The sequence below is a fragment of the Rhipicephalus sanguineus genome, chromosome 1 (genome assembly GCF_013339695.2).
Source record: "Rhipicephalus sanguineus isolate Rsan-2018 chromosome 1, BIME_Rsan_1.4, whole genome shotgun sequence".
Taxonomy (NCBI): domain Eukaryota; kingdom Metazoa; phylum Arthropoda; class Arachnida; order Ixodida; family Ixodidae; genus Rhipicephalus; species Rhipicephalus sanguineus.
The window spans coordinates 294717639-294735414 of record NC_051176.1 but is presented as its reverse complement, the minus strand read 5'-3'; the positions used below and the strand labels follow the sequence as shown (position 1 = coordinate 294735414).

The 17776-nt window shown below is 43.8% G+C and overlaps 1 protein-coding gene across 1 annotated transcript in view; it reads left to right on the top strand.

Moving 5' to 3' along the window:
* LOC119383277 (Down syndrome cell adhesion molecule-like protein Dscam2) overlaps positions 1-17776 on the top strand; it is a 573655-nt gene that overhangs the window by 364371 nt on the left and 191508 nt on the right. Inside the window, exon 5 of the mRNA XM_049411927.1 lies at positions 16268-16437. Within this exon, the coding sequence (XP_049267884.1) occupies positions 16268-16437 (170 nt within the window). The remainder of the gene's footprint in view (positions 1-16267; positions 16438-17776) is intronic.

Genomic DNA, 17776 nt, shown 5'->3' with positions numbered 1-17776 from the left:
GTAGTGCGGACCTTGGTTAGTACAGGCGCCCTTACGGAGCTGTTGCTGACATTTGAGCAGCCACTTTGCTTAGTCACTCATTTCATTCCTTCTCGTGTTCTTGTTTGCTAATCGTTCTTTCTCTGTCGTTACCGAAATAGGAAGGTGAGAGACGGTCGGCGACCTGGCGCTCAAGCAAAACTGGGCGAGACGGTGGCAGAGAGGTGTACGATTACGAAAACAAAAAGCGACATGGTTCTGAGCGAGCCGTAAAATCTTGCGCGCACACGCATTAGTGCTGTGGTCGCTTAGAGAACGAGAACTAATGAACTAGGCTTGGAACCACTGCTGCAGCATCTGAAGGAACGCGCAGTGACTAAGAGGTTAGGCTCGAGCGAGTGATGATTGACCTGCGAGGTACGAGAAAGGAGATTGGTGAGTTCAAGATATAGTGCTCTGTCGGCCATAGTAGTAGTGTACGAGGCGGAAACACCAGGTCACATTGGCAATGTGCGAACAAAAAAATGCGGCAAGAAGAGACAAAAGCAGCTCGTATACGCGAGATGTCCTATATGCACCCATTAAGCGGGATTGCGGCAACTGCCGTCCTCCTGAACGTTGCGGCGCTTGGGCATTGCGTTTGATTCATTCACGCGCTTTATTGCATAAACCGCTTGCATACGTGGGCTTAGTGACGCCTTGAAGAACCTCTTACCAGGTTTACAAATTACATACACGCTCTGTTCCTAGGTGACATCGTCGTGAATGTCGTGTCACCGGTGATAATTGCTTTCATGTTCGCCGCAAAAATACCTGAAAATTCAAGCCAGAACCCTCTCGTCCATCTCGTCCTTCGGCAAAGGCAATTTGCCTTCTTTTTTTTTATCATCTTCCCTCAATATTTTATCTAATTTCCTCTAGTACGTTATGACTGCGGCCTGTTGAAAAAAACATGGCTGATCCCTTCGTCATACGAATCGGTATAACACGAAAAAACCTATCTTCAGAGAAGAAGATGCTTAGTTATTGTGCATTGATGAGAGCTCGTACAATGTGTATTGGTGTTTGGCAGCTATAGCACCGTTTGACGTGGATGCACCTACGTTGCCGCCTGGCACATGTCCATCCCAAAGAGTAATGCCCATGATCGTGACTTAACCCTTGTGGTAGCTGAAGCTGTTAACATATACCTGGACACCGCATACGGTGAATCCCGCGCAAAAATGACATCAACAAGCCCATTATAAACGCTGATGCTCAATATCAACTCCTTGAACGCGTCGTCATTTGAGGAGAGAAACGGCAAAGTGTGCGCTTCCCAGTAATGCACTCTTAATCAGGTCCTGGTTAAATTCTGGCTATATCAAGGAAACCAGACTAAAACTGTCTGGTTTCTTGGCTGTATCTATAAGTTTAAGCGGGACCTGAATAAGGGTGTATGGTAACCTATGCCTTTGCTCATGCATGCACGCCGACACTGTGCTTCAGGAACGCGGGTGGCAGAGGTTCGTAGCTTGAGGCGTGAACACGCGAAGGCGTTCTGCTGGCGTGTCTCTCACTCCACAAAGGCGCGACATTCGTCCGTGGATGTCGTTGCCTTTCTGCGGCGCTTATTGCAGCAGTATGTTAGTCGGTGCTAACACTCGAAGCAGTAGGCGGCGGAGAAACACTGTTGGTGCATGTGGAAGCTGCACTACTATGACAACGAGCCGTCACACGATAACACGACGCGAAAGGCAAAGCACGTAACCTAAAGTCTAGGGCGTATCCTCGATGCCAGCGCGGCCAGAGTTCCTTCGCTGGCATCGAGGCGCCCGAACTGCGTCGTCAAGGGAGCTCTCCCTATTGGCGCTCGTTAGTGTCACGACGAAGTACTTCACCGCTCACAGACGGCAACACCGCCTCGCAGAACAAGAGCAGAGTGCGAGAAAGAATGTGTGTACGGCGCGTTTGTGAAGCCTCGTACATTTGCGTCGGCGGCTCAGTGGGTAGAGCTCTTAGGTTCTATTCCCAGGTGGTTCGTGTCAATGAAACTTTTTCTTTGTCATCCGTTAGTGTACATTTTACCAACGTCATAGCCGTCACGGAAATACGTCAGTGAAGTCTTGGTAAACACCGGCATAAAACACTTTCGTGTTCAAAAATATTGCGCGATAATGCTCTCTCGTCACAAATACTTTACAAATTTGACATGCGAGCAAAAAAAAAAAGACGAAAAAAAAATACAGTAGAGCCTGTCCCATGCCCGTATAGAGACGCTTGAGTGCGATCCGCATCTACATCACAGCGAGTGCCGGTACAAGTAGGGTGCTGTGCAAGATGTGTGCTTTCGCACATGAATTACGCTACCGTTTCAGATGAACGCGAACTTAGGGACGAAGCAATTAATTTCAATCGCTCTCAACCCGTTTTCATTTATATTTGCGCAAATAGTTCATTTTGTACGGTGCCTGCACTTTGCGAAGTCTTAAGCGTAAAGTCCGAAAGATGGAACCAGTTTGGAGCGTTCATCTAGTCGTCTGTGCGACCCATACTAATCTACGCGGTAGCGCGAGAGGGCGGATGTCTAAACACCATCGACTGTGTGTCCGTGTCTGCTACTATCATCACGAATAAATAATAGACAGATGAGTTCCCTTTCCAGCCCACGCACAGGTGGCAGCAATCGGTGAGCAAACAGCGGCGGCTTGCGCGATGTCAAGCAGATATAAGTTGCGTTAGCAAACTGTCGCAGCAGGGCATATATGTGAAGCTGTAAATATGTGGACATGTGCCCTGTCTGCGTCTTTTATTCAATTTACTCTCTCGTTATCGTGGGAAAATTGTCCACATTTTGTATGCTTTAGTAATTATTTTTTACTACGAGTAACATGATAGACACAGTGTAATATTATACATCAATATAAAGCTAAGTGATTTTAGGTTTTAATGGTATTACTTCAAAATAATAATATTGGGGTATAATATGCAAGAATATTTATGAAAAACAAGATTTATTGAACATTGCATGGAACCTTTTTAATGTTGTGCTCCGAACATGAAAAAAAAACGAAATATATTCTGAAATATGCAAAATGTTTGCTCAACAGCTGCCTACATCAGAGGAAAGTTTGTATCATCTAGCTCACAAAGCATATGAGTTGCCTTTTTTTTGTCTGCCCAGTGAAAACTGCATTGTTCCACAAGGTTGCACGGTTATATTTTTTTCCTCTACCAATTTTCCAAACATAGTAATACAATAAATATATTAAGGACACAGGGTAAGACAAAATTTGAAAAAAAAAATCACTTTTTTTCTTTTCAATTTCGGAAGTGTGTACCTTTGTGCATATTTTCCACATTTGTGCGTTCTTTAAAATATTTTTCGTGGCTGAAAACCAGTTTTTCCGGAAGCAACTGGCGAGTGAACACACATCCGAGGACAAGCCCCTCGTATGCGCTCCGTGCTTACGGTCCACTTTCCTAAAAAAAAAAAAAAACTTCGTGTACGAAAGCCAAAATGCCTGGAGTCAGCTGTGTATAAGCAATTGTCAAGTAACTTTTAAGGCAGTCCGAAGACGCTGTGTGCCTTTTTGTACGCACTTATTCTTCGGAGCGTGTATATTCGAACACTTTCAGCTCCTAGCTTCATTACACCTTGTGTCTGTCGTGCCTGTCGATAAGTTGAGATGCTGAGGGTAAAGAAGGTCTTCAGCAAGTGTAAATTTCGTTGCAACCAATACAGCTCTCTTGTAAATGTGAATAAATGCCAGCGATGTACTGAGGTGCTGAACGCTGAACCAGCAACCTCTCAGCCTTTTCAGCGTCCTTCGAGGCGAATCGCGTGCAAGGTGACAACGGGTAGGATCTAATGGCCATGAATATTGTTTGTGATGCAATTAGACCGCATTGTGTGTGCAAACTGCGCGCTGCAAGTGTTGGGCTAATGGGAATTGCGTCGCAGAGTCCTTGCTGTCCTTGTTTAGGCTTCGGAGTCTTAAGGATTGCGACATTGGATGTTGTTCTTTCGTTTAATGATGGCAGTATCGCGCAAGCCAAAATTATGAAATAATTAGAATTGGAGCTTGGCCAAAATACAGTCACTTTGCTGGAAAAAGTTGGCCACAATCGACGATACATTGCGGATAAGCTGCATGACAGCTCACAAAAGAAGCAAGGCAAGCAAGACGACAGGCTAGAAAGTGAAAAATTTACTTTGGAAATGATTACCAAGCTTGTAGCTACTAAATGAAATAGTTGGACGGTGTTTGGGGCAAAGTATGTTCGCTTTTCAGCTGTTTTCTAACTTTAAACTCGATTATCTCAAAACCACGTTTTTTATCAATGAGGTATCACTATTTTATAGGTATTCCAAGATAACCAGTTGATTCTTTTTTCTTGTAATCTACATAAATGCATACAGCTACTGAAGCAGAAGTTTAGTATACACTTTACAGTTTTTGTGTTACAAATTTTCAAAGATGTGAATTAACTCAACATTTAGGTCCTAGTGGTAAAAAATTCACCAAAATTCAAATATTAGTAAGATTTAAATAAATCTGCTTCAGTTAATAGAGCGGAAAATTTGGGGAAAAAATGATATATCAATTATGTGGATACCCCCTTTTAGTCACTAAGAAAACGGTACCTCAAAATGGCCAAAAATGCATGGGGCGTATAGGGCTTACCCAGTGCCCTTGAGCAGACGGATAAATTTGCTATTCATCCATATGTATTTTAGCAAATTATGCTAAATAGCAGCACACAAAAAAAATCTGATGCCAAAAGGTAGCACAAAACGAAGCGCCAAAGCATCCTAAAGTATTGCTTCATCGCACGTATTAAAAATACTTTAAACTTGTAAGCTTCAAAACAGTCTTCACATTTCAATATCTGACACTATCGAAATAGGTGGAACTATGTCTGAAAGCTCTAAGGTGTAAAAAAAAATTTTTTTTCTAAGGTTGGTGTGCCACTACGCAAAACAGGCGTTACAAGTGGCATTTATCGCATCGTAAAGTTTCTTGATCGCTTAGCACTTTTTGTATTTTCTCCGCCTTGTCAGTCAGTAGAACTTGTTCTGCATGTACTTGTTTTGGGGACGTGTAGTCGCGGAAGCTCGACAATATATCCCATATAGTGCGGCAGGCAAATGAAATTCACCATCTCTGCGGCCGTGGCTATTTCCCAAGAACGATCATCCTCGGCATCAGACTGCTTCTACAGGATTTGCAACCACGCATACTCATTTTTCAGCACAAATCCTGTGTATTGCTTTCGCTGTGAGAAAGGTGCCCAAAACACCGATTTTCCTTGCGACACTTATCCCTTCACTGCGCAACAATATACTCTGAGGACACGGCCGGGTACCTTTCTTGGGCCGAACATTACTCTCTACTGGCTGAAGATGATGTCACCAAGTCTTTATCATATAGTGTTGAGGCACTGCAAATAAAGGATATAATAGTGCCAACATCCTCACGACATTTCAATCTCAGTAAAAAAAAATCCATGTGCCAGGAAGCGTATCGTACTGATCAACACATCACTACGATCCGGGCTTGTTCTACGGTTTTTTATCATCCGAGCTATATTTTCATGATTTGACATCGTCCTCAGAATCACTTCGGCTACAAACATAAAATATCGCTTGCAGACGTAACAGAATTGTACAAGGAACAATATTTCCGAGAGCATCTCGCTACCGGGTCGTCTGCCATTTTCGCGAACGAACCAAGCGAACCTCCATCTTTGAGTCGCTTTTAAAAATCGCTGCCGCTAGGAAAAAAAAGGAATACGCAAGAAACGATACATTAGTGCTTACAGAACCTCCTAGACAGGGCAACTAGTTGATAGGAGGGCCGTATTTTTAAATTCTCGCTCGGCGCGTTCGGGTCGCCGGTCTGTAGGCGCGGCCACGAAAGAGTTAATTTGAGATGGACAAGGCTCCAGCTGGCACTTGTATCTTGCAACACGCGTTTTAGCCGCGGCGATCACTCGAAAAAAAATTTGTCTGGCATCGTCCGGCATTGCTGCCCGGCCTTACGCATTCCACACATGTGCACACACATGCACACGCTTTTCTGAGGCCCGGAGTGGCGTTGGCTCGTACATATTTCATGAGCAGTCCAGTTTGCCCAACGTGGCGACACGTTCCTCGAAAACCAAGCTCCTGATCTCGGCCTTGTTCCGATCACTGGATTGGCAAAGAGGACAGCGAAGTTCAGCGGTGAGCCATCGATGCTGGAACACACCGATTGGGCGTGCGTTGCCTAATCCGTGTATTGCGCACAGAGCGGTGGTCTGTGGTTGCGCAGTGTTGCCACACGGGGCTGTTTATAGCCAGACTGGGAAACGTATGACATTCTTTGTTGCGGTTTACAATACTTTGTAGGGTGGGACGGGACAGGGGTTAATCCCCTCTTCCCCCCGTCTCGCCCGGACTATTAATAAAGTTTGTTCATTAATTCGTCATAATTTTAAAGCTATCAATAATAGAATAAGTGATTTTGAAGTAGTTAATGTTCAAGAAACCTAAATAATATGACCATGTTTCGTGAATTTTATTTGTCTGAGACGAATCAGTTTCAGTTTTGTCCTTTTTAAGTATCGCCATGCACGCCAGTTTCTTTCATATTCTTTGAGGCATGGTTTCCTTGTGCCTAGTTTTCGCGTCTGAAGATCGCTGCAGATCGCAAAAATATACAACGAAGAAATATGTGTCTCAATCTTTGCAGGAAATAGACGCTTGGACTAACGCCTTGTGTCGCGCGCAGTATGGACTGCTCGACGTTGATCAATCATGATTAACCATGCAATTTCGCCAACTCGACTCCACCGTAGTTCCTCTTACAAAAACATCATTTCTGGCCTGTGTTCGCGTATGCTCACAGCAGTCCGAAAGGTGCAATGTTGCGGCGACAAGAATATTTCGTTGTGAATGTCTGAGCTGATCCCAAGGCGCGAAATTACGACACATATGCGTGTTATAAAGCCTGCTCATGTATTAAGAGCTGCCAACGTGGTCGGTCTTACTGCGTGTCCGCTGGAAATGGTAAACGGCTTTCAGCGTCAGGGAAAGGCTTAAACGAGCCGTAGCGCTTTAGTCTGCATCTGTTACGTAAGGCTTGTGATTTTATGAAAAATTCGTGAATACAGGATGCCGCCGGAGCCAACGTTTCGGTCAGCGGACTTGACTTCTTCGACGCTGCAACTCCCTACCTTAGCGCTTGTGTGTGGCGTGTACACAGTGACACCACGAGTTCACGAATCTCTCCCAGCTTCCACCTTCCCCTGAACTTCTGCCTTTCTTGGCTTTGATTTTGTGTAACTCTAAAAGATTTTCTTTATCGTGCGTTCAACATCAGAACAATAGATTTTTTACGCTTACGATGAGATTTTACGCTTGCGAGGGGGTTTTATACTTTAGATGAAAATAAGCTATTTTGTCATAAGTGCTTTGCAGCAGAACATGAGAGAATTGATTTGTCTTTAAGAAGCCTAGGCTTCAGTCGATTACTCGGAACTGCCGAAGCTGCCTTTTAAGGTCACTTTGTGAAAAGTAACACCATTTACAATATTTATTATATATATTGCAAATATCAATAAATAATTCCAGGTTATGCACTTCGAAAAGTTATAAAACTTTCGTAAACGCGCAATATCTTTCACACATATTGCGCAAACATAAATACCAATTAAACATTGTTGCAATGTTGTTATCTTAATTTGTGTCATTTCATGTTTTCAAATTATCTATTTAGGTATCATAATTTATTCTTTTCTTTCTTGCTGAGATAGGAAGGGTCGCTTACCTTTCCAACACATGTACAAGAGAACAGAAGTACCAGAAATGATATGGAATCATCTGAAATGAGACGCTGAGTCTTTTTTTTTTAACAAAGCAATTTTTGTTTGCGGATACTTTATCTGAAAGCTAAATTTGCCAAATCATATGACGTAACGTTACAATGTAACGGCGTGACGAAGTGACATCCAGCGCCAAGTGTGCTATAGACGGTTTCGCTGTTTACAAACACAGACCCTGGACGGCTTCCGGTTTCGTGCACTGACGTAGCATTGGCGGGGAACAACAGCCTTGGCGAGTAGCCCGCAGATTTTCAACACTTCTCACCCTGTGCCTAGCCAAATATTTCAAATAAAGATGCTTCTAATCTATACCCAACATTGTAGGAGTTAGTCCTTAACTTATGCGCCTTCCTTTTATCTGAAGGCGGAAAAAGGGTCTTTCCTTACTCTGATATACCTTAAAAACACGCTTTCCGCTTCGGTGTTAGAGAGTGATAAATGAAGAACCGGAAGTTTCTTGGGGTACAACACGTGCTGCTACTATCGCAGTCTTGAAACCGTCTATGTATATATAGCATGGGTGGTCAAGCGAGAATGAATTGTCGGCCGGCTTCCCGTACCCTTTTAGGCACCCGTCATATTTCGCTCTTCATTTGGAGCATACGTGAACAGAACTTTCTTGGAAAGAAAAAGAAGCTTTCGTGCATATCACGACGCTTTGAATTCTACAGGATAACTGTGATAGGTCTACCCGCATATCTTTATAAACCGAACTATGATGTCGTTTATTTCCCTATTATTTTAGCAAAGACGCACGAGCGCACAGGCATGCGATCAGTTCGAAATTTCGCGACATGAGCAAATTGCTTAGTGAAATGTGTAGTTATGGTGCTTATCGGACTAGGCTGTTCACTGAGGTAATAAATATTTGTCTTATATGAATACTTGCGATAAATATGTTAGAAACACTTCCCTGTCGGCCTCCTCCTCCTTCTTCTTCTTCAACTATTGAATAGTTTTGCAGCTGTCTTTATTTGATTACAAGTGCTTTCTTTGAACTTGGTTTATTACTCAACAGTTCTTACTCATCACCTTTTCGAGTTTTTGCAATACATCCTTCTGATATCCAGCATAAATGTAGCGACGTTGATGGCCTTTGCAAAGCCTCGCAGCCAGGCGCAAACTTAGTTCAGAGGATCATCTTGCGGCCGCGTTTTATTCCGTCAGCAAAGCCGCCGTATTATCTAGACCATGTTTGTTTTGTTTTGTTCCTTGCTTTCGGTGTTTAAGTGAACTCGTTAAATCTTTTTAAGCCGGTACTCAGAAAGCATAATTGCTACAGTAATAACAAGCTCGTGTCCAATATAAACGCGATAGCGTTAAAGAGCTCCTTTGGAAAAAATTCCGTTGTCGGTGTCGGCGGCTGTGAGCGAAAAATCACCATTGTCCGTGAGCGAAAGTTTGAGATAGATGCAAATAAATAAAAAATGAAAAACTTGGGTTCAAGTGGGAATCGAATCCAGGCCTTCTGCGGGGCAAGCAGGTGTTCTACCACAGAGCCACGCCATTGCTTCGAACTGCTACCGAAAAAAACCCTACACGAATGTGATGTGATACAATGAGTCTCCTCAACGCATGTAATATTGCGTGGCAGAAGCGTAGATTCGCGTCAGGCGTCAAGACATGAAAATTTCACAACGAGTAAGGGGTTTAAAGGCCCACCCATTGCAAAGCACTCAGACATGTTTAATCATCGTCATCCGCAAAACCATCAACAAAGTGAGCAGCTGCGTAGGTTCGCGTCTTGCCTTACGGACGTGTAGTGGGTACTTCCCTGATTCGCAAAAGGAAGAATTATGGTGTAGTGGACACTTCGCAACTGTACTTGCAGTGGGCATTCTGGTATAATTTTAGCTCTTTCCATACCGCGGGAAACTTGGCCATTTTTTGTAGGTTTTAATAATAATTTTTTTTCATACATAATATCCCAGATACAGCGAAATATTATATATCAACGTAAACCTAAGATATTGTACTTTTCAATGGTATTACTTTAGCAAACTTATATTGGAACTTACATAAGAACATTTATGAAAAACAAGATTTATGGAACATTGCATAGAAGGTTTCTAATGTCATGCTCGCAACATGAAAAAAAAAAAACGAAAAATAATCTGGAATATGCAAAATATTTGCCCAACACTTATCAATATTGGAGGAAAGTTTGAATTATCTAGCTCAAAAAGCGTATGACTTAAATGTTTTCGTCTTTCGAGTGAAAACCGCATTATTCCATCAGGTTACACGGTTATATTTTTCCCTCTGTAAATTTTCCAAACACAATAATAAAATGGATATAAATAAGAAAAGGAATGAACTTTCTATTTAGCCATGGGTATTTTATCAAATTATGCTAAATATCAGCAAAGAAAAAAAATCATACAAGAAACGGTAACACTGAACATGGCACCAAAACATCTTAAAGTATGGCGTCACCGCACACAACAAAAGCATTCTAAATGTTTAAGCGACAAGAAAGCCTTCACATTTCAATGTCGCACATTATCGAAATAGGTGGAACTATGTCTGAAAGCTTTAAGATGTAAATTTTTTTTTCTACCATTGGTGTGCCACTCGGCAAAACAGGCTTGACAAGTGGCGTTTGTCTGATAGTCCAGTTTCTTGTCTTCATAACACTTACTGTACCTGCTCCACTTCTTCAATCAGTAGGACTTGTTCGGAATGTACTTGTTTTGGGGAGGTGTAGTCATGGAAGCTCGACGATGTAGATCAGCAGGCAAATGAAATTCACTATCTCTGAGGCCGTGACCATTTCCCAAGAACCATAATCCTCGCCATAAGATCACTTCTGCAGAATTTGGAACCAGCATACTCATTTTTTGTGAACCCCAACTTTTGTTCCAATTCCTGAAAATTCAGTGTAATCGTGAACGCGACACTCACAATGTATGGAGCAATTATTATGAGTTCGACAAATGCGTCTCATATAGTATGCGCAAAATGTTAATTTTCTTTTAGCTTGAGCCTTTATTGTCTAAACGCCATTTATAAACAAGGAACTTATTTTAAATGGATTATCTGCCAAGAAGTATGGTCCAAAGAAGAGCTTGGCTGGTACAGTGCGAGGATTCTATTCCAGCGCCGTTCAATTTCACCTTTCGTCAATGTCCGATCGGCTCGCTGCCTGCTTGTAGCGGTGGTTTATAGGAAGGATTTGTATTATACCGGCTTTCATTATCAAGAATAAGGCATTTTGCAGCCTGCTCCTTGAACACGCTTGCAACAAAAGCGCACACCCGCCACGGTGGTCTAGTGGTTATGGTGCTGGACTGCTGACCCGAAGGTCGCGGGATCGAATCCCGGCCGCGGCAGCCGCATTTCGGTGGAGGCGAAATGCTAGAGGCCTGTCTACTTAGATTTAGGTGCACGCTAAGGAACCCCAGGTGGTCAAGGTTTCAGGAGCTCTCAGCTACGCCGTCCCCCATATTCATATCGGGGTTTTGAGAAGTAAAACCTCAACAATAATTAATTATTATGCAACAAAAGTGCTGAACGCAACGGTATTACAGGTGTTTTAGCTTATCTATTATGGTACGCCCGACTAAAACCAGCGTGTGCTAGCGTTTTGCACCCAGCCGCTTAGCGGCAATGCTAGAACGCGTGCGTACACCGCTCATGCTGACAGCTGAGTGCGTTTCCGTCGCCCCGCTAGTGGCACGACCTAGCCTTTTGGTCGTTTTGCAGACAAGCTGACAGCGCACGTCTCCGTTCTGAGGAACACGCGCTTATCAAAAAGACTGAATTTGGGTAGTTCACGCAATAGTGCGTGACATTTGAGCGCATGCAGTCTAGAGTAAGCGACGCTCGCTGAAATTGTACTTTTCGGAAGTAACGCTGACCTAGAAGAGGCCTTCGTAAGTGCGACATAACTGGAGCAAAATTGGGACGCCAATGCATCGTGTCGCGCGTGTTCAAAAGCAAGAGTAGAAGCTCCAACATAGAAGCGCGTGAAATGTCTTTCTGCGTTCTTAACGAATTCCCGATTTTCCCCGCGCTGTATAAGACTAGCACGTATAGCTCGAAAACAACCGCGGTTAAAATACGTTCATGCTAAGAATGAAGACGCCTCGTGCACAGGGAAACTCTGTCGAGGTGAATTAGGACAGGTGCTCCTTATTACCTCAATCCGCTAATGGGGAACAAAGAGCGTTTGCTCCCACAGATGGTTTTTTTTTTTTTAATTTCAGAGACAGAGAACGTCGCCCCGAGTAACAGATAGCGCTTCACTTGCGACACACGGTAATTTGCGATTCAAAAGCCACTCCATCTTTCCTTCGCGGCAGCGAGCGTGACGCGACACGTGGTGCTGCTGCACCGCCTGATTCGTCATTAGTCGAGCTCACGCGGCAAGCTTAAGCAAACTATTCTTCGACAACTCGAAGCCACGCATTGGGCGCTAGATCTCTACGACACGCCTGGAGCGGAGCGGCATTAATTTGCCGCACTTCGGCGAGTTCTGTGCTTTTCAATAATTCAAACGTCTCAGCGCCACTTTGGCGTTGGCGTGAAAGGGGAGAGCGCCAGTCAGGTAATCAAGATGGAGGAGATTCGAGGTTCCAGTCAAGACGGCAGGGCTATGCAAGCGCGAGAGATATATGCCCCATCGGACGAAACAGGGGCGGAGATTACGTTCACGTGCCGAGCAGTTTCTCGGATTTATGTGCTCCTTTCCCTTCGTGATGTCGGCAGCGGTTTTTGCCTAAATATTCTCAGCGCTTACAGCTAGCCGGCGGAAGAATAAGACGCCCGTTCTCCTCCGTATTTCATAAGTAACCGCGTTATCTATGACTTCAGGCTAGACAGGCAGGTTAGGGCTTACTGGTCGCTGGTTTAAGACATCTTAAAGGATAACCCAAGACAGTGCCTGCCGGAAATCACACTGATAAAGCAGAATAACCAGCAGTACAATGCGTGTGCAGAGGGTATAGTTAAACATGTAATTACTCTTACTTATTCCGAAATACATATCATCCCCAGTATGTAGTCCTACTTCCTGTAATAAAACCCTCAGTTTCTTTGTTCGCTACCTCGAGTGCCAGGCTGCCTTCTTTCGACGTCTGCAACAGTTAAGTATACATAACAATATCCCTTTTCCTGTCGCGTGACGTCGCTCATAACGAAAAACAACTGCTTTTGTCTACCTTCATTTTTTTCTCTTTAATTTTGAAGGGTAGTTTTTACATCAGCCACGCTCCTGTTGGCTTCGTGCGCGACCAAAGGCGGCGGTGCGTGACGTCATCTGAGGGCCTCACATTTTTTGTCGGCTGCGCTCCGGCTGAAATAACTATTTCAAATCGTTTGCTTTCATTCTATACGACAGTAATTGGAGAGTGCCGTATACATAGTACGGCACTTGACAATTACAGCCTGCGTCTTTTTTTCTAGCGCTAACTTGCGTCAGAATTAAGAGGCCAACGAACGTTGCATTCTTAATAAATCGTCCATATAACCCCAGCGTGATCTTGTAGCTCAGCCACAAAACGTTGTGTCATACAGTAAATTTTAGCTTACGCAGCTTTGGTATTAAGCAATATATTGGAGGACTCGGAAGACTTCTCATTGATTGACTAAACAACCAGTGTAGTTGAGCGCAAATTTTATATCGCGCTCATAATTTGGAGGAAAAAAACGTCACAGTTTTACTCCAAAGCTGAAGCAATAATAGCTATAGCAAAGCATCGGACGGCTTCACGTAGCAAGTCTCGCACTTTTATCGGTCGTGCATGTGACCGTAAACGTTTACTTATTTATTAAATTAGCAAGTGCAGCGTCACGCACGAATCTGCATTAGGACTACTATTACTGAGTCACGACGATATCCACACTCTGTATCACAATAATAGTGAAACATTTAGCAGAGCAGGCCGACCGAGCGCATCAAGCTGCCGTCGTGTAGCGAGCGCGTGGCGGCCGGTTCTAGAGGAAAGTCTCGGCCTATGCTAAAGCCATGCAGCTTCGGCCAATTGCTTGTTATGAGTGTCTCGAAACCAGCCCTGTCTAACCTAAAAAAATTACTCGTGCCAGCTGAGTTGAGTTCATGGCCCGGCATAGAAGTATTATGTTTGAATAACAGTGTATTTGTCGGGGAATATCATCTCATTCTGAAACATGGATGCGATCAACGTTTTTCAATTACAAATAAGTGGTTTAAATATGTCCACCTACGAGGAAGTGGATATTCTGGAGGCTTTCACATCAATTTCGGGTTACTTTTCGACACTCACTGTTAGGGCAAAAGAGAGTCATTTATTATGCCAATCACTACTGGAACAATCAATCCAGTTCTTGCGTTCCATTTTTTTTTTCGGTAAGTTAGCTAGTCCTGTATGTATTACAGGAAAACACCGAGGCAGCTACCCCACGTGTGATTCTGAAGTTCTTTTCTGTTATAGTATTAAGTTGGATTATGTCTCAATTGCTCTCCATGTCGCTGCCAGGTAGCCAGTACGACAAATGCACCGAGCGAGCAGACAGCCGCGCCTTCCCGTAACTCTCCTAAACAAAGTGGGATGTCTTACTCTAAAACTAGTCTCGGAAGCATTGTTGATGCAGCTTCTACGACTTAATCTCGCAATGCCTTTTCGAAGACTCAGTGCTGAGACTTGTGTACGCTTTCGAGGAATTCATTTCGTCTCCAGGCTTCCGATGCTCAAAACGGAGCAAATAAGTGCTTCTAGTGGACTTACAATGACGTGACGTGCAATTTCATTGCATTGCGGTTCAATTCCAGGCACGACCATTTCAAGAGCTACGATAACATGAAAATAAAGTATTTTCAGCTCCGAAGCTGTTGGCCCAGCTCTGCACTGATATGCCTGTCAGCGTACATTCACACGTGTACGGCAGCGTTTTGTATCATTTTCATTTTAGACTATTGGTCTGCCCGTCTCGACAGCATGCTGAAGTTGCTGTCATACAGAGGTGCGGTGCATGTGGTGAAGGCATTTCCAATTCGGCCGTTATAACGAAGCATGGTGTTCACTAGTTTTATTGCTAGTCTCTGGAGCTTTTTCAAAGATCACAATAGACGACTTGTGTATCAACCTTTGTGGACTCAATTACACGCCGGTTCCAGCAAATTATCAAGATGCCGCTCTCGTACTTGCTGCACCATCCTTCAGGGATTGCACTGCGCCTCGGTAGACGCAGGTGCGGCGCAGCACAACAGGGCGTGCAGTTGTGCACATCGCTGCTCGGTGTGAGTATTAGCAGGTGCGTGTCAATTTACTGCGCACCGGGCTTTCATACGGCATGAATTATGCACCCTATGATAGTCGATCCACGTCAGCCCGATGAAGGGTTCTAGTTTCACTGATTCCGGGCATGGCATCTAGACATACCCGCTGGATCCTTCAAACGGTGACGAAAAAAGTGTTCTGGCACATGCTAACAAAGGCACTTCGGGCGTGTAAGATGACATGACACTTTATAAGTTTGGAAGCCCATACAAAAGTTAGGTGTAACGAATACGTAGCTTTCTATCAAAACAATGCAACGCCCAGCAAAACGACGATTGCTTTCTGAAACGGCGCTTTGGAGGTACTTCGAAAAGCGATTCAGAGCCCAAATTGAATTTACGATAAGCTTTTTAAATATTCTATATTTTTAGGTATTATTCTGTCCATGCTTACTATGCATCGTATTTTATGCCCGCCAAGCCCAAGTATCTGGTCCTACGCCATAAGCCAGAGGTGTCGACACAACCGGCGCCGACAACCGGATCTTGAGCAACGCAGACACCTTTCCTTCCGCAATCTAAGGCACAATCGCTTAGCTTTCGCGATCCACGTAAGCCTCTGTATCTTGTGTGAATAATGGCGTTTCTACGCCTGTCCCATTACCTGTCTCATTTGCAGATGATATACTGTGAGCGAAAACGCTGCAAGCCAAACACGCGTGTCAAATTCTTTCCGTTTTAAACTAATTCGAGCATATAGGCGAATTCTATCAAGTTTACGATAACGCGTCATCACGTGCTCATTGTTATAAAGATTCAAATGCCACCAGAGTTCGGCTATTGAAGCGTTTTCGTCGTAGAGCTCTGCTCATTTTTTGAGGGGTGTCTAACTGTCAAGAGTGTCTGCGATTACGCTGCTCTTCAGTCAGCCTCCCGCTGTGTCCCGGTGGAAGTGGCGTGCCTTGTGCCTGGAGAAGTGTCGTGGCTCCAACTTCCAAGCGTTGCAGCCCTAATTTCGATAGTGTCGTTATATAGACAAGCTCGTGTCTTTAAGCTGTACATTAATAAACTTCATGTGGGCAATAATTATTGGTAGCCCTCGACCTTATGCTTTCTGTAAATTTACCATTGAAACTTTGGTACGTAAGATCTAATCAATATTTTTAGTTCACTATATAATGTAAACCTAGAGACGCCCTGATTCGGGCGAGATACTTACCACTATGGCGAACCTGTGCGCAGAGACCAAAGGCCACTCGGCTCCTCAGCTGCTCGAGTACGAGGGCCGTGTGCGGGTGCGGGAGGGCACTCTGGCTAAGATCCCATGCGCCGCCACCGGAAACCCGCCGCCAAACTACCGTTGGTACAAGCTCACTGGCTCCCAGATTCACCCGGTCGTCCTCAGTCACAAGGTGAGCACGGCACGTTGGAAAGAAAATTCAAGGGAGATGAGAAATGCGGCGTATTTTTATTACTTCCTTTCTTGTTAGTGGTATACTCCTGCTGTTGTGCGTCTGATTGAAAATGTGATATTGAACAAAGCAAAAGAGCCATGTAAGTGATTAATATTAAGAAAATGTGTAGTTATCACCGTTAAACCTACGTAAAATGTGAAAATCCTTCTTCCAAAAAAGCTCCGGGGCATTTTTTCAAGCAAGTTATATTCGCTCTAAATCGCTATGTTAATGTGGTCGATGGGTGGTGTTTCGTGACCATTGTACATGCGTTGAAGCATGCTTTGTGTTTTTGTTTTTCTTGTTCTCGCTATCTGCATGAGCCCTTCTTTGACCTTTTAACAATCCAACAGCTTCCAACAAGTATTGCTCAGAGTCTTTGATCTTGAGTCTGCTGAGTCTACGTGACTAAAGTTAGCAATATCAGTTTCTAGCACTGCCAGAAATGTAAATGATCCGCTTGTCTTTCTGAACGTGACTATCTTCCCCATAACACTTCGTATTTTCTGGCTGTCATTATGCCGAACGACTGATTCAAGCATCAAGTAACCTGAAATGAACCGTCATATCGTGAGCCGTCGACGCCGCGCTATGTTTCGTCTTTCAGAGTAAAATTATAAACATGCATGGCACATGCATTTCATTTCCACGACCACTTACTCGTAACTATTTTTTTTTGTTTTTGTTATTATATTACCGGGGGCGCATTCCTGAACTTCACTTCAAGGAACAAACAGTTTTTGAAGGTGTTTTCATAGGGCGAATATCTTATGGAAATGTTAGATTTCAGTGTGTCCTGATAGTTAATTTAGTGATACAAATCTTACCTTTTCAAGATATTATGCCGTATATGTTATGATCGTGTGTTTTACGTTCGCGGTAATTACAGTTGTTCTATGTTCTTATGCATTATAGGACATTCAAAATTTTGTTTTCATATGTGTACCTGTGCACTTCGTCTATACTCTCGTATACACCTTTGGGTCCATGTGCTGTCTGTTCATATTGCGTTATACATCTGATGTCATACTGTGTGCCGTATTCTGTGGATTTTTTAAAGTAGTTCTTTGCTTGTTTGCTAAACTACAATTAACCGGTGCCTCCGCAAAGGAACGATATTCTCCTACTTGTCATTCTAATCACAACACTTGCGGCAGGTCCCACGCACTGTGAGAATCGATGTTATGCGAAGCAATTTGCGAGGAGCTCGCTGTTTGTCGCTCAGCCAACAACTACGAGCCGGACCGAGGTGGCGCATATACTTCGTCTCGTACATAACGTGCAAAGCTGTGGAGGC